Source organism: Rhinolophus sinicus, chromosome 5 (assembly GCF_057876585.1).
Source record: "Rhinolophus sinicus isolate RSI-liver-muscle chromosome 5, RSI-T2T, whole genome shotgun sequence".
Classification (NCBI taxonomy): Eukaryota; Metazoa; Chordata; class Mammalia; order Chiroptera; family Rhinolophidae; genus Rhinolophus; species Rhinolophus sinicus.
In genome coordinates, this window is record NC_142505.1 from 5,662,470 (window position 1) to 5,690,272 (window position 27,803).

Consider the following 27,803-nt stretch of genomic DNA (forward strand, 5'->3'; position numbering starts at 1 on the left):
ACAGCCTCCCAGCCATCGCTGCCAAGATGGCAAACATGTATGTAGGTAAATCCTCTTGGACATTCCAGCCAGCTGAGTCCCCAAAGACTGTAACCACATGAACCTGACATCACACGTACTTGAATAATTGCCCAGATGACCCCAGTCAAGACACAAAATCTGAGAGATAAAATGGCAATTTGTTTAATCCACTACATCTTGGGGCACATTGTTGTACAGCAGTGTGCAATTAGCAGACATTCGGTCCTGTCCAAAACGTCCATGGAGACATTTGGTCCATGCCAAAAGGTCCTTGATATTTAGTCCTGTCCAAAATGTCTACGAAGACCTTTGGTCCACACCAAAAGGTCCTTCGTGTTTGTTCCTGTCCACAATTATTGGACCAATAAAACATGGCAATATTTTTTTATGTATTAATCCTCTTAAACCATAAGTATAAATAAACATTTCAGGCTTTGTGAACCCAGTGATGTAGGTTAAGCATGGACTTTTTGACAAAACCAAATCATCAAGGATCTTATCAAATGTCTCAGTGGATGTTTTGGACAGGACCAAATGTTCTGCAAGGTAACAGATAATACGCTAAGGGTTTCATCATTCATGTCTCACTCAAGAAGGTCTTCAAGCTGCAGACTGTGCATCAATTTGATATTTTAATCACAAACATACAATTTCAATGACCATCATCACCACACTGATCCTCAAATACTACTATTGGAAGCAAGGTTATAGGGTGGCTAAGATAAAAAATATTACTAAAAATAAATAAATAGCATGTAATATCACAAATTACAATTTTCCATAATGTAAGATTGCTCATTTATTCAAGTTCTAAATTTTTGACAATTTTAAATCAAGATAAAAAACATAAAACACAAATAGAACTTATGTCATTATAAGCATTCCCAAGATAGAAATAACACCTGAAAGTGTATTTTAAAGTTAGCAATACAAGGAGAAAAGTTACCTATGAGCAGTGATTCTCAACCAGAGGCAATTTTACCAACCCCCATCCCAGGGCCTTTGTCTAGAGACATTTTTCATTGTCACAACTTGGGCGGTGGGGGGGGGGGCAGAGAGGGGGATGTGACTTATATCTAGTGTGTAGAGATAATATATGCTGCTAAGCAACTTACAATGCACAAGACATCCTCCACAACAAAGAGTTACCTCTCTCAAAATGTCAACAATGCTAGGATAAAACGTCCTGGCTATGAAGAATTAAAATCTGAAGATACTGTCTTCTTATAAACGTTTACCTTAAAAACTAACAAAATGAATGATTCTACTGGCAAAACTCATGGCTAGTACTCTGAACAATTTTCTTTTTAAAAATAATACATGATAATTTTGATATTTTTCAATATAACAAAAAGGAGAATATTTTAAATATTAAGCTACAGAAAATATGTAAGAAAAGGAGATACTATTTATTATATGAAAGTATACTCAGGCAGTTTTTGCAAATGTATTATTGGAGAAGAATGCTCCTAAGTGTATTATAGCTGCTAATTAAAGTATATTTTGTTTGATCAGATTAATATTAACAGAACACATAGAATCTAGTTCATAAAATTAGTATTCTGCACTTACGTCTTGTTTAAATTCAACATAACTTAAGAACATTATGATCAGCAAAACGGTACCTAATTGAATTTCTTTTTAAAATTTTTTTCTAATTGAATATTTGAAAGATTTTTTCATTTGTACTCCACAAATTCATCTAACACATGCTCCATATTACTAAGCCTAAGAATAAGTCAATTTACTTTTGCCAACTATGTGAAGGAAAAAATGTTAAATGTCCTAAATAGGCTTTTTCAAAATAAGCTTTGCAACTATGACCATACATGCATTTTTCTGTCCTTAAAAAAAAAATTCTAATATTGCTGAGACAGAGCAGAGACTAATACAATTCTGTAAAGGAAAAAATGACAGTGGCTATTGTAAAAGATTAAAAGATGGGCAAAAATTCTTTTTATATCAAACAAACATACTAGGCAGCTTCCTACATTTAAAAAGGTAATACAATTTTTCAATACCTTTACATTTGGCTTCTTTGTTGAAACTCCTCTGTACCAACCTAAAACAAAGCATACAAAGGATATTAAAATCATATTGTTGAAAAATCATATTGTCATTTTCTATAACACACGTAACTATTGTTAGGGAAAAAAATAATTAACGTAAAACTTTCTAATAAAGGCACATTAACTGTGCCTTCACTAATAGTAGTTTACTCCAAAAGGAACTGTTTTCAAATAAATATAACATTCCCAATTTCATCAAAAAGCACACAGCCCTTTCACCTGAGTAAGACACAGAAATTAGAAAAGAATAACTCCATGAAAATTCCCAGATAAAACTATTAGGGGCAGATGGGCACGACAGCCCAGACTTTCGGTTTCCTGGTCTCATTCAATCTCCCAGGCACTAAACGACACTATTCTCATTTCTTGGCTTTCCAGCAGCTAAATTTGACATCCGTGTTTCATTTGTTTTTTTCTAAGCATTCATACACAGCAATATTGATGACAGTTTCAATTACACAATAAAAACAATTTTAAGAGCAAGGAAAATTCATTGCCAACTTTTCTCGACTCCAATTTATTATTTTCAGAGTTTTGCTATAATTTCTCTGTTTGGGTTTAAGAGAAAACAGCTCCAATGAGCAGGAAGGGAAACCAAGAGTTGTATTTAAAAGAGGGAGATGAAGAAGAGAACAAAAAGGACGATTGTGGATAATAGCTAACACTAATTAAGAGGTCATTACTCTTAATTCCATGTATCGGAATTAGAAGGTTGTTGCATGTATTAACCTTTAAATCTCACAACAAAGCTATGAGGAAAAAAATAAAATTTTTCTCCCCTGAAGTCATAATAAACAATTAGAGAAGAAAATCCTTTCTTCTGTTTAGCACAACTGAGATCGTAAATTTGAATAACTCAATTTACACCTTGACAGTCTCAATACTTTCATTCATTAAAAAGAAAAAAGTGATAACCTTACCGTTGTGACACTTTACAGTATGTTAAAAAAAAACAGAACAGAAAATGATAGCAGCAGATATGGCAAAGCAAGGATCTCCAAAAAGGTTCTCCTCAGTAAAAGCATTAAAAACACTGCTGGTAGGAATTCAAAATGGTACAGCCATTTTGAAAGACGGTTTGGCAGTTTCTTGTAATCCCTCTCCTGGGTATCTACCCCAAAAATCTGAAAACACTTATCCGTAAAGATACACGTATCCCTATGTTCACTGCAGCATTTTTCACGGTGGCCAAGATATGGAAACAACCAAAGTGTCCTTTGATAGATGACTGGATAAAGAAGATTGGTACATACATACAATGGAATATTACTCGGCCATAATAAAAGATGAAATACTGCCATTTTGCAACAACATGGATAGATCTTGAGATTATCGTATTAAGCAAAATAAGTCAGACAGAAAAAGTCGAGAACCATATGACTTCACTCATGAGGGATATAAAACTGAAAGCAACAAGTGAACAAGACAAACTCACAAACAACAGTTAAGTGCTTACCAGAGTGGAAGTGGGAAGGTAGGATGATAGAAGAGGGGGTCAAATATATGATGATGGAAGAATTGACTTTGGGTGGTGAACACACAATGCAATATATAGATGATGTATTATAGAATTGTACACTTGAAACCTATATAATTTTACTAACCAATGTCATCCCAATAAATTTCATTTTAAAAATTAAAAAATAATTTTCAAAACAAAACTAAATGTACGCTTACTATACAATCCATTAGTCTCACTCCTTGGTATTTATTCAAATTAAATTAAAATTTATGTCCACAAAAAAAAACCTGCCAATGGATGTTTATATCAGCTTTATTCATAATCGCCAAAACTTGGAAGCAACCAAGATGTCCTTCGGTAGGTGATGGGTAAACAATGGTCCATCCAGACACTGGAATATTATTCAGTGATAAAAATAAATGAGCTATCAAGCCACAAAAGGACATAGAGGAAACTTAAATGCATATTACTAAATGAAAGAAGCCAATCTGATATGGCCACATACTGTATGATTCCAATGATATGACCGCATGGAAAAGGCAAAATCATGGAGACTGTAAAAAGATTAGTGGTTGCCAAGGGTTAGGATGGAGGGATGGAGGGATGAAAAGGTAAAGAGGATTTTCAGGGCAGAATATAAAAACTATTCTATATAATACTATAATAGTAAATACATGTCATTATACACATTTATCCAAACCAATAGACTGTACAACACAATAGTGAACCCTGATTTAAGCTATGGATTTTGGGTAACAGTGATGTGTCCTTGTAGATTCACTGATTGTAACAAATGTAGCCACTCTGGTATAGATGTTGATAGTGGGGGAAGCTGTACATATGTGGGGGCAGGGGGTGTATGGAAACAGTGCTTTCTCCTCAATTTTGTTATATAAAGGGGAAAAGGCAGGGCAGCACTGGATCTGAAAAGGTTGAGAATTACGGCCTTTGAGAATTTACTGTACACATGCACTAGGTGACACTAACAGGACTGCTTTGCTGCCTTTAATAGATTACATATAATATCAAAGTACTGGTCACACACCAGTACTTTCCCAATTCATAAATCCTTGAAGCTCCCTTGTTAAATCTCACTTTAGATCGGACTGCAGTGCCACTCACATTACATCTGAATCTCTCTGGCACTACTCAAAGAAAAACTATTGAGAATCTAGGTAATCCAAATTCTTCAGCATAACTGACAGACATTTTGATGCAAATGACTATCACTTATTTTTATATGTTTTTATAAAATGACAATGAGAGAATTAGAATAAAAACACAAGATTAAGCCCTACCTCAAGATTTTAGATAAATACTTGATCAGATAACATATGTTTACAAAGGTCAATAATTTCTCAAGTAAGAACTCACAATATTGCTTATCAAAAAACTGTTTCCTTATGAATGAAATATATACATTAGACTGAAATATAAACTCTTGCTTCTTATTGGGAGGTGGGGGAAGAGAGGAGAGGAAGACTGAGACCAGTTTTGTTGAATACTAAGTAGCTTAAAAAACACCACATATTTACAATAGCCAAGACTTGGAAACAACCGAAATGCCCATCAGTACACGACTGGATTAAGAAACAGCCATAAAGAAGAATGAAACTTACCATTTGCAACGATATGGATGGACCTATGAGAGAACATTATGCTAAGTGAAATCAGTCAGTCAGAGAAAGACAAATACCAGGTGATCTCACTTATGTGCGTAATCTAAACAACCGAATAAATGAGCAAAGTAAACAGAAATAGTCTCAGAGATATAGAGGAAAAACTGTTGCTAGAAGGGAGGAGGGAGGGGATGAAAGAGAAGGGGAGGGGATTAGACAGCATAAATTGGTGACTACAATATTGCCACGGGAATATGAAAGAGTTTGGGGAATATAATCAATAATGCTGTAAAGATTTTGTAGGGTGTCAGATGGGCACGTCTAACTAGGGAGACCACTTCATGGACGGTGTGGATGCCTGACGACTGCGCTGTACACCTGAAGCTGAAGCTGAATAATATTGTATGTCAACTATAATTGTATTTATATAGTCATGGGATGTAGAGCACAGCATAGGGAATAGAGTCAGTGGACGTGTAACAGATATATACAATGTCAGAGGGGCAACAGATTGGGGGACAGGGGTTATCACTTTGTGAGGGGTGAAATGTCTAACTATTGCCTTGTTTTGTACACCTGAAACTAATAAAAACTAATAATAATAGTAAGTCTAGAAACAATATTAAGGGAAAAAAAGGTCAGGCTGACCCATTTTGTTTTTAAAATCTCAGGCTGAATGCCAGTTACTCCTGCTTTTCCAAAAGTCTCCCAAACTGCACTATTATTATTAACATTATTTTAAATAATCTAGTCTAGAACTTGTCTGAGACTGAAGCCAAACTCAGACAGTGCTATTTGAGCAAGCTGTGTTCTTCTCTCTCCAGGCATCTAAATGACTCTTATTTAGCTCTTTTCTTCCAGGCCTTCTGTCATTGCCCGATAAGGGCTCAAAGAGCACCATTGAGACCATTCCTCTGTTCTGCAAACCCTCCAGGAACTGAGATATAATTTCTTTGCACCTGGAGTCTTTGCACTCAACAAGAGCAGCAAAATCCTGGAAAATCTTCCCTTATCTTGGCACCAGTGTAGGAAAAACTCAAGGGAACTCCAGACATTTTTTAAGTGCTACAGAAAATTTCTCCAACCTCTCTCAAATTCTTTACAAGTATAAACTTCCAAATACCATTGAAAATACTTATTTTTAAAGTAAAATCTGAAAATAAAGAAAAACTTTAAAAAACCACAACATATCATCTCCATGAGATGCCACCATTGTGAGTCCTGAGAATGGTGCTCAATGAGTTTCAGCCACCACCTCTCAAGATTAAAATTCTGCTACAAATTTGGCCAAGTGTGCCCATTTCGTGAAAGACTCAGAATTGAAAAGGGTGAAGAAAGGATAAGAAGAAAGAAGAGATAAAAGAAGAAAAACTCGCTTTTTTACATCTTTTACATATAGAACAAAAAGTTCGTGACTTCCCAGATAAAGAATCATAAAAACAAAAAACAAATCAAATATTTCCAAAATCACTAAGAATCAACAGAAAGAGATGTTTTCAGTGAGCTGGTAAAATGAAGCATCTTCTACATGTCTGTTTTCCTATTACAAATGGTACACATACAAAATGGAATACTACTCTGCCATAGAAAAGATGAAATACTGCCATTTGCGACAACATAGATGGATCTTGAAATTAGTATGCTAAGCGAAATAAGTCAGACAGAAAAAGTCGAGAACCATATGACTTCACTCATATGTGGGATATAAAACTGAAAGCAACAAAGGAACAGACAAACAAACAAGGAAACAAAAATTCATAGACAAAGACAACACTTTAGTGGTTACCAGAGGGTAAGGGGGCAGAGGGACGGTAGAAGAGGGTAAAGGGGGTCAGCTATATGGCGATGGAAGGAGAACTGACTCTATGTGGTGAACACATAATGCAATATATAGATGATACATTATTGAATAGTACACTTGAAACCTATGTAGTTTTGTTAACCACTGTCACCCCATTAAATTTTAATTAAAAAACAGAAAAAAGAACCGTGGACAATCTACCTTTGCAAATATCATTCTCTCCTTTTATTCTCATCACTTATCTTTCATTTTACAAGATGTCACAGTTCTGGCACACAAAAGGAAACCCCTTTAATTGTCAGATGCCTGAATGCTCGTCAATTTCACTGTTACCATATGCCTTTAATTGAAAAGTATTACCAGTCTTTCCCATCTGATGATTCACGATCTGATGGTTTGATCATTGTTAGGAACTTAAGTCAGATGTATTTTTATACATTCTAACATTTTCTGATATAAATTTCTGTGGAAAATTGAATGAGGAAAGGGAGGCAGTATTACAACTCTCAAGTTTATGATTTACTACAAAGACTGCTCCCTTCAGGGAATCAATTATCACGCACAGGCAGACCTCAGAGATATTGCAGGTTTGGTTCCAGACCACCACAATAAAGCAAATATTGCAATAAAGCTAGTCACATAAATTTTTTGGTTTCCTAGTACATACAAAAGTTATGTTTAAACTATACTGAAGCCTAATAAGTGTGCATTATATAAAAAAACAAAACAATGTACATACCTTAATTAAAAAGTACTACGCTAACCATTATCTGAGCCTTCACAGACTCAAAATCTTTTGCTGGTGAAGGGTCTTGTCCCAGTAACATCAAAGACACCACTGGTCACTGATCAACATGGCTGGTATAATAATAATGAAAAAGTTTGAAATATTGTGAGAATTACCAAATGTGACACAGAGACAGAAAGTGAGCAAATGCTGTTGGAAAAATGGTGCCGACAGACTTGCTTAATGCAGGTTGCCACAAACCTTCAATATGTAGAAAATGCAGTATCTGCAAAGCACAAGAAAGCAAAGCACAATAAAAGGAGGTATGGCTGTATACCTTTGACTTAAGTCATATTATCATGAATGGATTCCAAGAAACACTAAACAAACGCAGCCTCCAGAAACCCCAATTTTTCCTTCCTCCATAACTTGCTGCAACTCTCTACCTTCTAAGCTAGGGGCATGTTATTCACAGAACTATTGTGGGAAACATAATCTTCCACTTTTCCCACCCATCTGGTGGAAACCTCAGAATGCAAAATTACTGAGTAAAATTGGGGTGTTGACATCAAATTCCAAAAGCAAAGTATAACTCTGAGCCTGAGTTAATTCAAAACTGTCTAACGGCATCCCACCTCAAAGTAAAGCCCCAAGTCCTTATTACAGCTTCTGCTGATCACCTCCCACCTCTCTCAGCTCCTCGCCAACCAACTGCTCTGCTACAGCCACACGATCACCCTGCAATTCCTTCAACTCACTAAACAAGCTCCTATACCTCAGGGCCTTTATATTTTTTGCACATGTGCCTGGACTGCACTTCTCCCAGAGAACTACAGGAAGGCTTCTTCACGTCCATCTGTTCTCGGCCCAAACGTTATCTTCTCAGAAAAGCCTTGCATAATTATCCTACATAAATACACAGAAGTCAGAAGCCCCCCATCCCACCCCAATGCATGCAGTCACTCTGTCTCCTTCCACCTGTTTTATCCTTCCTTATTATTTTTCTCCATAAGAATAGGGACTTTGTTTTATTCTTGTATAGCTGAGCCCCAGTAGCTAAAAAAGTAGCAGTAGGCACTCAGATATTTGGTGACTGAAAGAATGAATGAATCTGTAATATATGGGGCGATAATACCTACTTGGCAAGTTTGTTGATAAAATTAGAATTGATATATATAAAGTGCCTTGCACAATGTCTGACACATTGTAGTAACTCAAATACTGGAGAGGGCAGGTAACAGGAACAAGACACACTAAAACTCTACGTGTGCTAAATAATACTGTGAGACTGGGCTTATGAAATAAAATAAGTATAGTCTGAAGTTTCTTAATATAAATGGTGTTCATTCTAAGAAACATTAGGAAACCAAAAGTACATACTCCTAAACAGCTCTGTTAAATCATTTTTTGAAAAAGTAGGGACATAATAAAAAATACTCTTACCCACTTAACAAAGGTTCAAATTAGTGCACAAATTAATATCCATGTCTTCCTTTCTCACCAGCAAAATGTTGATACAGTCTTACAGAGATTTACAACTTCAACAGTAAGTAAAAGCACTGAATCAAAAACGAAGTAAATGAAGAGCCTCCAAACTCATGGAAAGTGAGTAATTCTTCCAACATTAAACAGGAATGATTTTTTTCACCACATAATCCGTCCATAAATAGTGTTCACTGATAGAGCCTAAACTATTTGGATGACAAATGTGACTTTAGCCACAATGCCTTTATTTTTAAAAAGCCACCACTGAATCTCTCATGCTTAAAACCATAGCTCTGTTTCAACTGACTTTTACTTTTAATTCATCTTCAAACAAAATATTATCTAGAGCTATCCATCTACTGATGGTCTTTCTACTCATGACTTAAAGTAAGACTTCTAACAAAACCAACAGCGTGTAGAAAGCAAATTAGGATTAGGAGAACTAAAATAACCCAAAACCTCCCTTTTGATTCATTGTCCCAAAACATAGGATGGCCTAAGAAAATAGCTTATTTTCTTAGTCTATATAGTTTATTACAGGGTGTATAGCTATTCATGAAAAGCCAAAGTAGGTTTCCTCTAAGCTAGGAATTCTTTAGAATTAAAAATTAAAAAGAATTAAAAATTCTTTATAACATCAAATTCATCAACACAAGAAATACGTAAGTCACTACTGAAAAAAATTTCTATGCTGAAAAAGTCAGGAAAAGAACCAGTACCAACTAAACATAATAAAATGCAGGCTATAATTCCATTTTTTAAAAAAAAATCAACATAAATCATAATCTCACTTTAAAAAAAACAATGTATTTGTAGAAGGCCCACAAGATAAGATGGAAAATGGCAAAATAGAAAAGTAGAAAAATAATGGTAAAACCAAAGGCTCTAAGATATTAACTGGACTCTGAAAAATTAGGTTTGATTTTAGTGACCTGGTGAAAGCATGTAGTGATATTGTGATATTATGGAACAGATGTCTAACAAAAATGTTTGTTTATGGAGCTGTATTCCTCTGACATTACCTCATTTTATATAGAAACAGTCCCATGCTATGTAAACTTCTTTCACTCAGACATTATTATCTTACTGGAGATCACTGAAAAAGTGACACACTTGCATTTCATCAACTTAAATATTATTGATTACATTTACTAAAAATGGTAATCTCACCTAAATTTTAAAAACCATATACTAGTCAAGTTAGAAAATTCAACAATGTATATCAAAAAAGTCAGCATTAAAAATATTATAAACCTAGACACTAAATGACACTTTATAAAGTGATTAAAATTAAGGTAATAAATGAAACTATATTTCTAATTGAGATATAATATTAAATCCTATATTATACTGAAATCACTAGGAATTTTAGAATTTAAGAGTTAATGCAAAGTGTATTCTATTTAACCAATTAGTTCACAAAGGAGATGAAAACAATACAGAAAATAGATTTTTAAATAAAATATAACCACATTAGACTGAAGAGCAAAAAGCAAATGGGAGATTTTAGAAATTCACTATACTTTCAAAGACAGTAAAACCCAGAGAAACATTATGTAGTGCTTAAAGGTAAATAATGTACAAAAAAATAAAAGAAACTGAGAATACTAGATAATTGTCATAGAAATAGGAAAGTAGCACAGCACTGTGTATGTGTACTTACCATCCACTAAGTGCTCGGCAAACACTTACTGTGTGAATGAAATGAGGTATAAGGATTTATTTTACATTTGCAAACTTAACTCTGGATTATACCTTCCTTGCTTGGTCATGCCACACTTTGTGTATAAAAAAAAGTCACTTTAAACCTGATTTTATTTTAAGGAAACTTTTAAAAAATTTAATCCCATTAGGTTAGAAAAGCAATCAGTAAGAAGGGAAATAAAATAAAAAATAAAAAAAGCTTTTGGAGAAAATATTCTGGGTCTTGTGTGTAAATACATACATTAAAAATTAAGTCATCTGAAAGCTATCCCTACTTAAACATATAGACAAAAAACAGTGGTCACCTATGCCATGCTCTCTGTGCTAGGTGTTTTCACATCTATATGAAACACTGTAGAATTCCACTTTGTTAAATAGCATTATTATTTAGATTGTGAAATATAAGTCATGCAATGTGAGTGAGGCTATACTATCAAAAAGAGACAACAGTACCATTACAATTGCTTCTGACAGAGAAGCTGCAAAACAGTGTCAGCAGTGTTAACCGAAAAGAATGAAGCCTCTATAGAGATCAGGCCATGTGACAGTCAATAGTCAACAGTCCTTTACAAAGATTCTGGGTGCAAACCAATCAAGCCAGATTAAAAACACCAAATACAGTCCAACAAAAAGTATCCTCCAACAAGAGGTTTCAAATATTTTATTTCCAAGGTGTCACATACTCTTTCTTCCCTGACAGGAAGAAAAAAATGCAAGTTTATTTACCCCACCCCCAACCCTGGGATAATAGCTGCATAGGAAGTAGAGAGAGGTAAATGACAAGTACAATTTCACTTCCATTCTATATAATGATTAAAAACAGTTTAAGAATCATGGTTCATTATGAAGGGCAGATTTGCATGTTAGTCTGTTTTAGAGATTATTTAAGTAAGCAATAGTAAAATCAAAAGCCAAAAACAAAATCTACAATCTTCTAAAAGTACTAATTTTTTTTCCTTTGGTACATCAATAAAAATATGCACAGCCCAATTCTTTATTCCTCTTCAAATTATATAACTAATTTGCAAGAAAGAAAGTGCCAACCATTTGTATATATACACAGACTTAGAGATTTATAGAACATCCCACCCAAAAACAACAGAATACACATTCTTTTCAAGTGCAAATAGAACATTTTTCCAAGATAGACCACAAGTTAAGCCACAATACAAGCCTCAATAAACTCAAGATGGAAATCATATCAAGCATCTTCTCCAATCACAATGGTATGAAACTAGAAATCAATTACAAAAGAAAATTGGAAACACACACGCGCACAGAGAAAGAGAGAGAGAAAGAGAGAGAAAGAGAGAGAGAGAGAGAGAGAGAGAGAGAGAGAGAGAGAGAGGAGAGAGGAGAGAGGCTAAACAACATGTTACTAAACAATCAGTGGGTTAATAAACAAATCAAAAAGAAAATCAAAAAATATCTTGAAGAAAATGAAAACACAATGATCCAAAATCTATGGGACACAGGAAAAGCAGTTCTAAGAGGGAAATTCATGGTAACACATGCCTACCTCAAGAAATAAGAAAAATCTCAAATAAACAATCTAACTTTATACCTGAAGGAACTAGAAAAAGAACAAACAAAGCCCAAAGTGAAAAGAAGTGAAGAAATAATGAAGATCAGAGCAGAAATAAATTAAATTAAAACACAATATAGAAAAGATCAACGAAATTAAGAGTTGGTTCTTTGCAAAGATAAACAAAATAGATAAACCTTTAGCCAGACTCATCAAGAAAATAAGAGGGCTCAAATAAATAAAACCAGAAATGAAAGAGAAGTGACAACAGACACCACAGAAACACAAAGAATCTTAAGAGAATACAATGAACAACTTTATGCCAACAACTTGAACAATCTAGAAGAAATGCGTATATTCCTGGAAACATACACTATTCCAAGACTGATTCAGGAAGAAACAGAACATCTGAACAGACTGATTACTAGTAATGAAATTGAATCAGCAATCAACATACTCCATACAAACAAAAGTCCAGGACCAGATGCCTTCACAAGTAACTTTTATCAAATGTTCAAAGAAGAATTAATTAATATCTATCCTTCTCAAACTATTCCAAAAAAATTGAAGAGGAGAGGAGGAAAAGCTTCCAAACTCATTCTATGGGGCCAGCATTATCCTGATACCAAAACCAAACAAAGATACTGCAAACAAAAGAAAAGAAGGAAAGAAGGAAGGAAAAGGAAAAATTACAGGCCAATATTCTTGATGAACATAGATGCAAAAATCTTCAACACAATATTAGCAAACCTAATTCAGCATTACCTTAAAGAGATCATACACCATTATCTAGTGGGATTTATTCCAGGGATGCAAGGATGGTTCAATATCCTCAAATTAATCAACACAATACATCACATTAATAAACTGAAGAATTAAAATCATATGATCATCTTAATAGACGCATAAAAAGCATTGGACAAAATTCAACATCCCTTTATGATAAAAACTCTCAACAAAGCAGGTACAGAGGGAACACACTTCAACATAATAAGGGCCATATATGACAAACCCACAGCTAACATCATAACAACAGTACAAAAACTAAAAGCTTTTTCTCTAAGATCAAGAACAAGACAAGGATGTCCACTCTACCACTTTTATTCAACACAGTATTGGAAGACCTAGCCACGGAAATCAGACAAAAATAAATAAATAAAAGGCATCCAAATTGAGTAAGAAGTAAAATTGTCACTATTTGCAGGTGACATGACTCTATTTTATAGAAAACCCTAGAGATTCCACCAAAAAGTCTTAGAATAAATGAATTCAGTAAAGTGGCAGAATATAATATTAATATTCAGGAACGATGATGCATTTCTATACACTAATAAACTGTTGGAAAGAAAAATTAAGAAAACAATTCCATTCAGCTCATCAATAGATGAATGGATAAAGAACTGATACTATATATACAACAGACTGTATTACTCAGTCATAAAAAAGAATGAAATCTTGTCATCTGCAACAACATGAATGGACCTAGAGGGTATTATGTTAAGTGAAATTAGACAAAGATAAATACCATATGATTTCATTTACATGGGGAATCTAAAAAAAAACAAACAAAACACAAACTCATAGATACAGAGAACATTTTGATGGTTGCCAGATGAGAGGTGATGGAGAAATGGATGAAAAAGGGCAAGAGACTAAGAAGCACAAATTGGTAGTTACAAAACAGTCATGGGACGTAACATACAGCACAGAAAATATAGTCTAGAATATTGTAATAACTATGTATGGTGTCAGATAGGTACTAGATTTATCAGGGTGATCACTTTGTAAGTTATATAAATATCTAATCACTGTGTTGTACACCTAAACTCATACAATATTGTATGTCAACTGGAATTGAAAAATATATTTTAAATAAAAAAATACAATAAATAAATAAAATGAAAAATAAAAGGAAGGACAAGGGGCCGGCCTGGTGGCTCAGGCGGTTAGAGCTCCATGCTCCTAACTCCAAAGGCTACCAGTTTGATTCCCACATGGGCCAGGGGGCTCTCAACCACAAGGTTGCCAGTTCAATTCCTAGACTCCCGCAAGGGATGGTGGGCAGCGCCCCCTGCAACTAAAATTGAACACGGCACCTTGAGCTGAGCTGCGGCTGAGCTCCCGAATGGCTCAGTTGGTTGGAGAGCGTCCTCTCAACCATAAGGTTACCGGTTCGACTCCCGCAAAGGATGGTGGGCTGCGCCCCCTGCAACTAGAAAACGACGGCAACTGGACCTGGAGCTGAGCTGTACACTCCACAACTAAGACTAAAAGGACAACTTGACTTGGGGAAAAAAAAAAAAAATAGTCCTGGAAGTACACACTGTTCCTCAATAAAGTCCTGTTCCCCCTCCCCAATAAAATAAAATAAAATAAGAAGGATAAAATATTTTAAAAAATAAAAAGGAAGGACAAGATTTTAGACTTGTAACAAACAAAAAAGAAAATAATGTAGATGTGTTGCATTTTTTATTAGATGTGTTTCTAGGCATTTTATGTTTGTGATACTATATAAATAGCATTGTTTCCTTAATTAATTTACTAATTCTTTGTTGCAACACAAAGAAAAATAATGTATATTTAGAGTACTGATATTGTAGCCATCAAACTTGCTAAATTCCCTAGTTTATTCTCATAGTTTTTTGTATAGATTCTATTGAATGTCTTAAATTCACAATTATATCATCTATAAATGATAGTTTCAATTTTGTCTTTTTATTCCTTATGTATTTTATTTTTCTTACCTTACTGCACTAACTAGTATTGCCAGTACAATATTCCAAAGATACGGTGATAAAGATATCCCTGTCTCATTTTTAGATTACAGTGAAAAATTTTTTGATGTTTCATAATTGAATATGATACTTGCTGTAGGCTTTTTAGTAGATGTCCTTTATCAGATTAAGAAAATTCCCTTCAATTCTTATTTTGCTAAGAGTAAAAACTGCTTTAAATTAAGCACTAATTTTTTATCATGAAGAAGTGTTGATTTATACTTCTTTTTAAGAAAATTTTAAATAAGTGCTGCACTGGAGCTCCCTTTCTGGAAAAGGGAACTCCCAAACTTATAAGGATCCTGGGTCATGGTAGGCTGAATTTATTCCCATATCCAGCTTAATAGTAGCCAACTGGATCAGAGCTCCACTTCCATGGGCACTGTCTCCATTGCCACAAAGCAACATTTCCACTCTGTTATATAATTTGAGATGGCTTCCAGTCATGCTGAACTACTAGTCCAGGCTGTTCAAGTTATTTCCTGTGGTATCAATTTTGTTTTTGTCAATGCTGTGATTTTGTATGATTTCTCCTAACTTTACTTCCCCATGTATCTTGATTTGAGTGCATGATTTAAGAATGTGATATTTTTCAATAATGTATAAATGTTATTGCAGAAAAGAATAATATTCAAGCCAAACTTCATTTGAGTATATTTACTGCCTTGTTTTAATTATAACTGATCATGTTCAGCCAATCAGACAGAAACATACAAATGAACTGATTACAATTCAATTCTACTCAAATGCAGCTAAGCATAGATGGAAGATTATCTAGTTGACTACAGGAAATAAAAAGTAATCATCTGACATAGTATGTAAAAATCATGTTCTGATAGCCAACAAGTTATTTAATTGTTGCTATGAGAGCCAAAATAGCTCATACCTTTATGATGACCACAGATCAGGAAGGATTTTACAACAGTATTATAATTTGGTTAATTACGGCTTCAAAATGGTTGCTTATAATGTTACTATATATAATAGTATTTTATATAACACTATATAAAACAAATGTATATAATACTACCCCAAATGATCACTATTTGTGTACTTTATAGGTTCATACTTACCTTCACATTTTTCCAGAATCTGGACCGTTTCTCCTATTTCTAAGACCAACCCTTGAGGGACAGATCCTCGAAAACTGCATATCACTAGAAAATCAAGGATAAACATATCAATTAGCATTTTAAAATACTGAGACAGGGTCAGTGTCTCTGAAATTAAACACTAAGTTTTCTTAAATATATACTCTCCCTTCTTCACTGATTCATCTCTCAAATTTGTAAACCCTTTTCAACATAGTTAATATTTTCAAAGGTAACATTAAGTAGTTCAGGACACTGAAGTACATCTTAACAAAATTACTATTCTTGAGTGGTGTGTGCATGCTTGACATAAGAAAGAAATTTTCTCTGGGAGAAAATGATATTCAACTTCAAAATGATATTCTATTGTTCATATAAATACAAGGTCTAGCATAAAATCAGAGATTATAATATACTGAAAAAACTTTTAAAATGTGGCCCATACTCAACAGAGTAATGAAAGTCAAAATAGCCAGAACCTCAGATGACCCGAATGTTAATACTAGCATAAGAGAATTTTAAATGACTAATATCAATATATTAAAGAATTAACAACAGATGAACAAAATAAATGACAAATGAAAATTTTTAATACAGAAATTAAATCTCTAAGTTAAAAATGGAAATTTATAACTGAAAATTAAAATATTACAAATTTCATATTCATTGGATGGACTTAACAAGAACTGAAGGAAGTATGAGTGAACTCAAAGACAGAACAATAGAAGTTATCCAAACAAAAATACTAAAACAAAATAGAAATGAAAATATATATATATAACAAACGTGGGCTAATACCATCTCCAACCAATGTATAATTGGCGTCCCAGAAGAGAGGGGAGAGAGAACAAAGCAGAAGAAATATTAGAAGAGATAACGGCTAATAATTTTCCAAAGATGATAAAAAGATGCCTATATTAGAAAAAATAAAAATCTCAAACCAATTACCTAAGATCCCACGTTAAGAAGCTAGAAAAGAAGCAGTTTAAATCCAAAGAATGTAAATGGAAGAAAATAAAAAAAGAGCTAAAATCAATGAAATGTTAAAGATCAAACAACAGAGGGGAAAAAAATAAAATAAAAATCTGGTTCTTTGAAAAGATTTCTAAAATTGATAAAACCCTAGCCAAAAAAAAATAAAATAAATAAAATAAAGCCCTTTTACAAACAGACTTTCATAGCAGCTTTATTCACAATAGCCCAGAACTAAAAACAACCCAACTGTTCATCAAGAAGAGAACAAATATGCAATAACACTTAGCAATAAAAAATAAAGATCCCAATACAGCAAACACATTGATGAATATCATAATCATAACTCTGAGCAAAAAAGTTAGATGCAAAAGTGTGCATACTACATAATTCCATTTACAAAAAGAACCAGAAGAGGCTAAATTAATATAAGGTAAATAAAATCAGAACACCAGTTGCCTCCAGAGGAACAGGGATTGATTTGGGTAAGCACAAAAAGAACATTCTGGAAAAACAGAAATAGTGTTGGGGAGTGGGTTGGTTACATAAGTGTAAACTTTAGTCAAAACTGTACAATTAAGACTTCTGCAATTCAGTACATGTGAAACGTACATCAAAATGGATCAAAGACTACATATTTCGGAGATTAGCCCCTTATTGGAAGCACTGTTTGCAAATATCTTCTCCCATTCAGCTGGTTGCCTCTTTGTTTTGTTGATGGTTTCTTTTGCTGTGCAGAAGCTTTTTAGTTTGATATAGTCCTGTTCATTTATTTTGACTTTTACTTCCCTTGCCTTTGAGGTCAAATTCATAAAATCCTCTCTAAACCCAAGGTCCATAAGTTCAATATCTATGCTTTCTTCTATGCAATTTGTTGCTTCAGGTCATATATTTAGGTCTTTGATCCATTTTCAGTTAATTTTGGTATATGGTGACAGACAGCAGTCTAGTTTCATTCTTTTGCACGTGGCTTTCCAATTTTTCCCACCATTTATTGAAGAGGCTTTCTTTTCTCCATTGTATGCTTTTGGATGCTTTGTCAAAAATTATCTACATATATATATGGGTTTATTTCTGGGTTCTCAATTCTATTCTATTGGTCTGTGTCTGTTTTTCTGTCAATACCGTGCTGTTTTGATTATTGTCGCTTTGAAGTATAAATTGAAGTCAGGGAGTGTGATACCTCCGCCTTGTTCTTTTTTCTGCGGATTGCTTTGCCTATTCATGGTCTTTTGTGAGTCTATACAAATCTGATGATTTTTCATTCTATTTCTTTAAAAGGTGCCATTGGGATTTTGATGGCGATTGCATTAAGTCTGTATATTGCTTTGAGTAATGTGGCCATTTTAACTATGTTGATACTTCCAATCCGTGAACATTTCTTTGTGTCTTCTTCAATTTCTTTTAATAATATCTCGTAGTTTTCAATGGATAGGTCCTTCACATCCTTTGTTAAGTTTATTCCTAGGTATTTTATTCTTTTTGTTGCAATTCCAAGGAATTTTTTTTTTCTGAAATGTGTTAGTGTACAGGAATGCAATGGATTTTTGTACATTGGTTTTGTATTCTACAACTTTACTGTATTTGTTTATTGTTCCTAATAGTTTTTGGAATGGAGTCTTAGGAATAATGTTATCTGCAAAAAGTGACAATTTGACTTCTTTATTCCCAATTAACGTGCCTTGTATTTCTTTCTCTTACCTGTTGCTCTGGCTAGGATTTCCAATACTACGTTAAAATAACAGTGGTGAGAGGGGGCATCCTTGTCTTGTTCCTGACCTTAGAGGAAATGCTTTTTCACATTTTTCACCATTAAGTATATTAGCTGAGGGTTTGTCACATATGACCTTTATTATGTTGAGGTATTTTCCTTCTACATCCATTCTATTAAGTGTTTTAATCATAGATGGATGTTATATCTTGTCAAATGCTTTTTCTACGTGTACTGATATGATTTTTATTCATCTTGTTTATGTGGTGTATCACACTGATCTACTTGCATATGTTAAACCATCCTTGTGCCCCTGGAAGAACCCCACTTGATCGTGATGTATGATCTTTTTAATATATTGTTGTATTCGCTTGCTAGTATTTTGTTTAGGATTTTTGTGTATGTATTCATCAGAAATGTTGGTCTATAGTTTTCTTTTTGTGTGTTATCCTTATCAGGTTTTGGTATCAAGGTAATGTTGGCCTCATAAAATGAGTTAGGAAGTATTGCCTCTTATTCAATTTTTGGAAGAGTTTGAGAAAGACAGGTATTAATCTTCTCTGAATGTTTGGTAGAATTCACTAGTGAAGCCACCTGGTCCTGGGCTTTTGCATTTGGGAGGTTTCTGATGACTGTTTCAATTTCTTTACTCTTGATCCGTCTATTTAGGTTTTATAGTTCTTTGTGATTCACTCTAGGAAGGTTGTTCTTATGTTTCTAAGAACTTGTCTATTTCTTCTAGACTATGAATTTAGTGACATATATTTTGAATTGCATCAACAAAATGTGTACAAATTTGTTTCCTTTCTTGTTGTGTAAGTACCTCTACATTATATCCTAAATTTTGCCTCTTGGCCCATAAAGTTTAAAGTATTTACTATCTAATCCTTTAGAGAGAGTATTTGCCAACTCCCAGTCTAAAGCAAAAACAGTACCAATGTGTTGAGTATTTGTAGTGTTTTGAAAAGTAAAATGTTTGACAAAAGTAGTACCCAGTATCGGAGGGAGGAACTGATAGTACTGTAGGTCATTACACTACCTGGGAAGTAGTTTACTATTTGTTCACTGATCGCCTCGACTTTATGATCACTGAGCAGTTTTCACCTCTTCACAAGTATACTTTAAAACTACATACACTTTTCTTACAAAGAATTCACAAAGCTTCCAATGAATTATCATTTTTCCATTTGACAACTTCCCTCGAAGCAGGAAAGATAATTAAAAACAAAAAAATTCTTATGGATACTGGAATTTATTTCAATCCATCAAACTATAACAATGAACATGTATCCTCTTTACTGCTATTGTGCATATTATTGATTGCTATTTCATGGTATCATAATAATTTCAAAATGGAAGAACTACTATGAATTTCAATTAACATTTATTTATATAAACTGTAATGCCTATGTGTTCATTGTACTAAAACTGCTTATAAATAGTCAACTCTTTTTAGGCCCTGGCAATAATCATATTATAGGTCCACATGAAAGGACACATGAAAAAAATCCTCTCAAGGACTTTTTTTCTCCTTAAAAAAAATTTTTAATGCAACAAGTGTATCACATTATCACCTTAGTCCTGCTTTAGAATCCCACAAAAATATTATCAGTCTCTTACATATTTTATGGTTTTTTTTATTTCTAGGTTAAAAGATAAATCAAAATAGTCTGCATTAGAAGCATTATTTCACTGCTATTTGAATTAATCCTAAAATGATTACATTAAATGAGAAGCCATCCCAACAATAGTTATTTTTGTGTTAGGCCAAAAACATGAAAAAGAAACAAAATGTGGCTCAAACAAAAACAATTTATTTGGCTTTGATTTCTTAGAGTAGATTTGTCTTCTTAATTAAGTTTTGTTAGGGCCAATAATGAAATAAATTTGCATTCCTTGAGAGCTGGATGAGAGTGACACACTTTGGGAGTAAATAGATAGCAAATCTAGCTTAAGGCACACAAAATACGGCCATGAATAATGCCAAAGTAATTCACACCTCTTTCTCAACTGATAATTAACTATTATTTTAGCACTACCTCATTCATGCAAAGCAAGTGAAGCTCTGCAAAATAAAAGGTAGATTTTATATTCCTTAAGGGCTAATAGGAAACTGGGCAAAGGCCAGTATGCATAATGAATTGAGAAAAGAGATGGAAATAAGAAAATTAACTATGGAGCTAGGTTCCAAATAAAATACTGTCAGTTATATGCCACCTCAGTACATTGCGAATGATTAAATTTACAGAAGACTTTTATCAGATGTCTTACTAGAAAGTAAATATACCAATTTATTTGTAATTTGCTTCTATAGATTTCCCATTTTTTAAGAATCGTTACTGGGTGATAAGGAGTTCTGATAGGACTTTTCTGAGCCATACTTAATCCACAGAGGTAGTCAAAAATGATGTTCACTGGCAGGATTAAAAAAAATCGGTATAAAAACAAGTTTTGGAAAGGCATGTTAACCATATAGATTGATTCATAAAAATATATCTCCTTAATTAGTCATTCCAACCTTAAGCCAAACAAACCCAGTTACAAATAAGTTAACTGTCTGAAGCTGTTTACAAGGCCACGGAGAGGGAAAAAAGTACATAGCTTTTATTTCTTTCAACTCCCCTTTGCCCCAAACCTAATCCTTCCTTCCTTATTCCCATTTGCATGCTGCACTAGACACTAGAAATGTACTTCAACAGAACATAAGTGATAAAAATCATATCATCTATGTAATCATTAAATGTTAAATTGTCTTAGGCTGTGGAAGCAGAACAACACATTACTTCAATATTTGAAATAAGAGAAGACTATTTAAAGCAACCTGGAAAAATTTATATGTAAAGATATATGTACCCCCATGTTCACTGTAGTATTATTCATGGTGACTAAGACATGCAAACAACCAAAATGTCCTTCGATAGATGCCGGGATAAAGATGATGTGGTACATACATACAATGGAATATTACTCGACTATGAGAAAAGATGAAACACTGCCATTTGTGACAACATGGATGGATCTTGAGATTATCATTCCAAGCAAAATCAGTCAGACAGAAAAAGTCAAGAACCATATGACTTCACTCATATGTGGGATATGAAACTGAAATCAACAAAGGAACAAGACAAATAAAGAAACAAAAACTCACAGAAACAGACAACAGTTAAGTGGTTACCGGAGGGTAAGGAGGGTGATAGAAGAAGGAAAAGGGGGTCAAATACGTGGTAATGGAAAGAACTGATTCTGGGTGGTGAACACATAATGCAGTATATAGATGACGGGTTATAGAATTGTACACTTGAAATCTATATAATTTTACTAACCAATGTCACCCCAATAAATTTAATGAATACATAAAAATAAAGGAAAAGTAAAACTCTATTTGCAGATGACATGATTGTCCACATAGAAAATCAAATGGAATCAAAACAGTTACTAGAACTAACAGTAAGTCCACACATTATAAGATCACTATACAAATATCATTTTTCTATACACTAACAGAAAACAGACCAACAGGTTTTAAGAAAATACCATTTAAAATAACATCAGAAATATGAAATACATAGGGGTAAATATGACAAAATAAGTGAAAAATCTGTACACTGAAAACTATAAAATATTTCTAGGAGAAATTAAAAAAAAAACAAATAAATCAAGAGATATGCCTCGTTCACTGGTTGAAAGACTTCATATTGTTAAAGTTACAATATTCTCCTAAATGATCTATAGATTCAATATAATCCCAATCAAAATCCCAGTTTTTTTAGAAAGAGAGAAGCTGATTTTTAAAATCGTATTAAAATACAAAAACAGAATGGTCAAAACAACTCTGAAACAGAAAAAAAATTGGAAAACTAATCTAGCTGATTTCAAGAATTATTAAAAAGCTACAGTAATCAAACAATGCAGTATTAATGTAGATAGACTAATAGATCAATGTAACAGGGTAGCATCCAGAAATAAACCCACATATACAGACAGCTGACTTTTTACACAGATGCAAAGACAATGCAGTGGGAAAAGGATGGCCTATTCAACAAACGGCGCCAGAACAACTAGCTATCCATATGAAAAAATAAACTTCATATACTGCACATGATTCTTTAAAAAATTCAAGTGGATAACAGACCTAAATTAAACCTATAACAATAAAATTTCCAGAAGATAACATCAAAGAAAATCATTGGGATCTTAGGTTAGGCAAAGATTTCTTAGATAAGACACTGAAAGCATAATGCATAAAAGGACAAATTGATAAATTGGACATCATCAAAATTTAAAACTTTTGCTCTGAAACACTGTTAAGAGACTGAAAAGATAAGACACAGGCTAAAAGAAAATCTTAACAAAGCACATATCTGATTAAGGACTTATGTCCCAAATATATGAAAAAAACTCCTTACTGTTGCCAGTAAGAGTATGTCACACACCATGGCAGTGTAGGAAGCGCTATAAGTTGGTACCTCCACTGGAAGAACCAGTAAACTGGGGGGGAAATGACCAGAATTAACTATCTTAGAACTCTGGAACCCAACTGGACACAACAACCAGAGGAGTGCTCAGTATGAAGGGATGAAGGGAAAGGTTGCTGATCTCGGGTAGGAGAACAATGTGCAAAGCAGCCAGCATGGCCCATTCCACAGCGCCTGCTTGGCAATGAGAACAGCAGCCTGCATTCCTGGAGCAGCTGCCTGGTGCCAGGGCAGAGAGTGTGGACCACGTCCTCCAAAAATTCAGTGTCACACATTTTGGATTCCTGAAAAAACAGTGCAGATGTCTGCCTTGCTTGTGACTCAATTCCATTTACAAGAGCATCAAAAAGAATAAATACTTGGGAATAAATTCAACCAGAGAGGCACAAGACTTGTACAGTGAAAACAAGAAACCACTGCTGAGAAAAACTAAAGATCTAAGTAAGCAGAAACACATCCCATGTTCATGGACTGATAAAATTAATGTTGTTAAGATGACAATACTATCCAAAGCAATCTACAGATTCGATGTAATCCCTATCAAAATCCCAAAGGTATTTTTTTGCAGAAATAGAAAACCCATCCTAAAACTCAAGAGACCCCAAATAGCCAAAACCATCTTGAACATGAACAAAGTTGGACAGCTCACACTTTCTAGTTTCAAAACGTACTACAAAATTACAGTAATCAAAACAACAAGGTACTAGGATAAGGAGAGACACATAGATCAATGGAATATAATTAAGAATCAGAAATTAATCCTGACATATAAAGTCAATAGATTATAAAAAGCGTACCAAGATAAACAAAATGTCACCCACTCACACACGCACACAAACACACACACAAAACAAACACTATTCAACCATAAAAAGTAACAAAATTCTGATACATGATACAACATGAATGAACCTTGAAAACATAACACTACGTGAAATAAGCCAAACACAAAAGGACAAGCATCATATGATTCCACTTACATAAACTACCTGGCCTGGGAGTGGGGGGAATGAGGAGTTATTGTCTAATGGGTTCAGAGTTTTTGTTTGGGATAATGAAAAACTCTGGAAATATGTAACGGTGATGGTCACACAACATTGTGAATGTACTCAGAAGTGATTAAGTGGTAAATTTTATATTCAATCAAAACATGGCTTAAATAAATTAATGATTCCAAAATTTCAACAACCAAAAAAGCACAACAGTAAGAAAACGGCATAATTTTTAAATAGGCAAAAGGATTTGAATATTCACTCTAAAGAAGGTAAACAGCACATAAAAGGGTGCTCAATATCATTGGTCACTAGGTAAATGAATATTAAAGACACAGTGACATACCACTACACACCTACAGATGGCAAGAATTAAAGATTGACCTTACCAAATGTTGGCAAGGATGTAGAAAAACTGGAATTCTCGGTGGGAATGTAAAATGGTACTATCATTTTGGAAGAAAGTTTGGCTTGTTTCGAAAAAAAAGTTAAGCTCACATTCACCACATAACCAAGCCATTCCACTCTTAGGTATTTCTCCAAAAGAAAAGGAAAAATACAACCAATCCAAGACTTATACATGGATGTCCATCATAGCTTTATTTATAATAGCAAAAATTAGAAACAACCTACGTGTCCATCAACAGATGAATGGATAAACGAATTGTGGTGTGTTCATATAATGGAATACTATTCAGCAAAAGTAAGTAGTAAACTACTGATACATGCAACAACATAGGTAAATCTCAAAATAATTAGGCTAAATGAAAAGAAGCAGGCAAAAGAGTACATACAGTCTTTTTGATTTACATAAAATTTTAGAAAATGCAAAAACAAGTCTACAGTAACAGAAAGCATATCACTGGTTGCTTGAAGATGAGTGAAGCGGCAGGAGGAGAAAGGAGAAGTGAACAAGTGGGATAAAGCGGGGCATAAAGAAACTTTTTTTTACATTTTTTTATTAGTTTCAGTACACAAAACAATGTAATAGACATTTATCATTCATCTCCCTCACACAGTGACAACACCACGCCCCCAATCCACTACCCCTCTGACATCGCACACAGCATAAAGAAACTTTTGGGGTGACTACAGTGATGGAGTCAAGGGTAAATATGTATGTCAAAAATTATCAAGTTGTCAAAAATTATTCAAATAGGTATGGTTTATTGTATGTCAATTAATAACTCAATAAAGTGATTTTTTTAAAAAGCAGTCAAGGAGAACTGAGATGGCTGACTTTCAATCCAACAAGTTTTATTTGCCAATCTTTTAGAGAACAAAACAGGTAACGATTGTTCAATTAGCTAGCCCCAGGTCACAGAACTAGTAAGAAGTAAAAGCAGGATTCAAATCCAGGACTATGCAGTAATCAAGACCTTTCTCTTTATACTTCTTTCTGAATGGGTAAAGATCCTGGTATATAAATATTATTAAATGCCAGGCACTATTCTAGGCTCTGGGAATACAGCAGAGGAAAAAGATACAAAACCGCTCACACTTGAGGAGCTTAAACATTCTAGGAATATACAGGTTATAAACAAACAAAAATATATGGTACGTAAGATGGCCAAGTAAATAAGAAGAAAAATAAAACAAAGTGCTAAGAAATGGATGGTTCAATTTTAAAAAGTAGAAATGTTTGAAGGAAGACACTGCAGAATAATGCAAAAGACATTCACTAATGTGAAAAGGACAGGTGAAAATGGAGGAGCAATGAAATGACTTCACTGGTCTAAAAATAAAATAAAAACAGTTAAGGAAGGAAAGATACATTGGTAGACGCTTCCACCTAACAAAAATATTCTTTTAATTTAGTGTGATTCACTGGTATGTATCTGTTATGCATGAAGAACAGTTACACCATTCCCCAACAAGTCGATGAGAATATAAGACAGCAAAATGATTCCTTTTTTTAAAAAACTGCAAGAGATGAATATTAGAGAAGATTACTGGACTAGGGGATAAATCTAAATAAAAACTCAAGTGAAAGATGATGACTCAAAAAGTCAGTATACAATCTCAACATGCTGTTTATTTAGCTGGAAAACTGTCATTATGCAGTAGCATAATTACAGAGAATTGTTTATGCCTGGAAGCACACACAAAAAATGATTAAAAAAAAACTAGCAACCATACACTGAGGTTTGAAATATGATAGCTTAAGACTACTGATGCTAAGTCACAAACCTAAAAACCAGGCTCATTAGGCACAGTAGATAAACTGAAAACAAGTAATAAAAATAAAGTAGTACTTTATTTAAGGCAGAAAAAAACCTACCATTTTCTCTCGTGATTTGTAAACAGTTCTCACTGTAACTGACTGCATAAAAGTCCAACACTGACAAAATGCTGGGATTCAAAGGGTGGATCTACCAGGATAAAGCCCCTAAATCACTTCACTTTAAAACCTAACTTTGTTCCTCAAGCAGAGAAAACTTGCCCAAGAATTTGATGAAAGCTGTGGCTGCTCTGAGAAACATACACCTGAGATCACTGATATCCATGTAAAACAGCCACTGACTTCTTAAAAGATTGCAAGCATTTACCACTCTCCATCTTAAATACCTGGGTCAAGTATTCAAAACCTAGGGCTTCACGGTTCTTTACGGGGAGAACCTCTTCAGACTCTACACCCCACTGGTATCAGTATGAAGCTTCCCAGTACTGGAGAACAAATTCCTTAATGAATTACTGGGCTTGTTAGGTTGGGAGTTAAAAAATCACCCCTTTTGTCTTCCAGGGACAGTGTCTACAGGCATTCAGAATGGTCCAGTGTTTCACATACTGTCAGAGGCTATCCTACAATACAGCCTTCAGCACAACTAGGCTGTCCCAAACCCGTCCCGAAACAAGAAGGTTGAGAAAGAACCAAAATCTGCATGCGGCATGTGTCCGGGCCGACACCGCCGAGTTCGTGCTGTGAGACCTAAAGTTCTGATGAGGTTGTCTAAAACAAAGAAACATGTCAGCAGGGCCTATGGTAGATCCATGTGTGCTAAATGTGATTGTGACAGGACCAAGCATGCTTTCCTTATCGAGGAGCAGAAAATCATTGTGAAAGTGTTAAAGGCACAAGCACAGAGTCAGAAAGCTAAATTTAAAAATGAAGCTTTTTTGAGTAATAAACACAATTTAAAGGCCTTAAAAAATCATCACTTTGTCTGCTCTAACATATAGTTGGGCCATAAAATTTTTTAACTTAATTTCCAAAGGAATCTAGCCAAATACAAACATCTAATTTGCCTCCCTTCTAAAAACTAATACCACAGCTAATTTTCTTTTTTTACTTCTATAACCCATAGGATAAAGAAAATGAAAGAGGAAAAAAAAAACCTACATAATTTTAAAAGCTGAAAACAGATGGGTAAATCT

General features: G+C 34.0%; 1 protein-coding gene and 1 pseudogene across 8 annotated transcripts in view; one reads left to right on the forward strand and one right to left on the reverse strand.

Annotated features, from left to right (window-relative positions):
- Positions 1-27,803, reverse strand: part of DOCK3 (dedicator of cytokinesis 3) — a 294,157-nt gene that overhangs the window by 239,876 nt on the left and 26,478 nt on the right. For all 8 annotated transcript variants that reach the window (XM_074312252.2, XM_074312255.2, XM_074312249.2 and 5 more), the window contains exons 2-3: positions 16,261-16,344; positions 2,043-2,083 (exon numbers count right to left, since the gene is read on the reverse strand). In XM_074312252.2, coding sequence (XP_074168353.1) covers positions 2,043-2,083; positions 16,261-16,344 — 125 coding nt within the window. The remainder of the gene's footprint in view (positions 1-2,042; positions 2,084-16,260; positions 16,345-27,803) is intronic.
- On the forward strand, positions 27,196-27,608 carry LOC109443390 (large ribosomal subunit protein eL34 pseudogene; annotated as a pseudogene).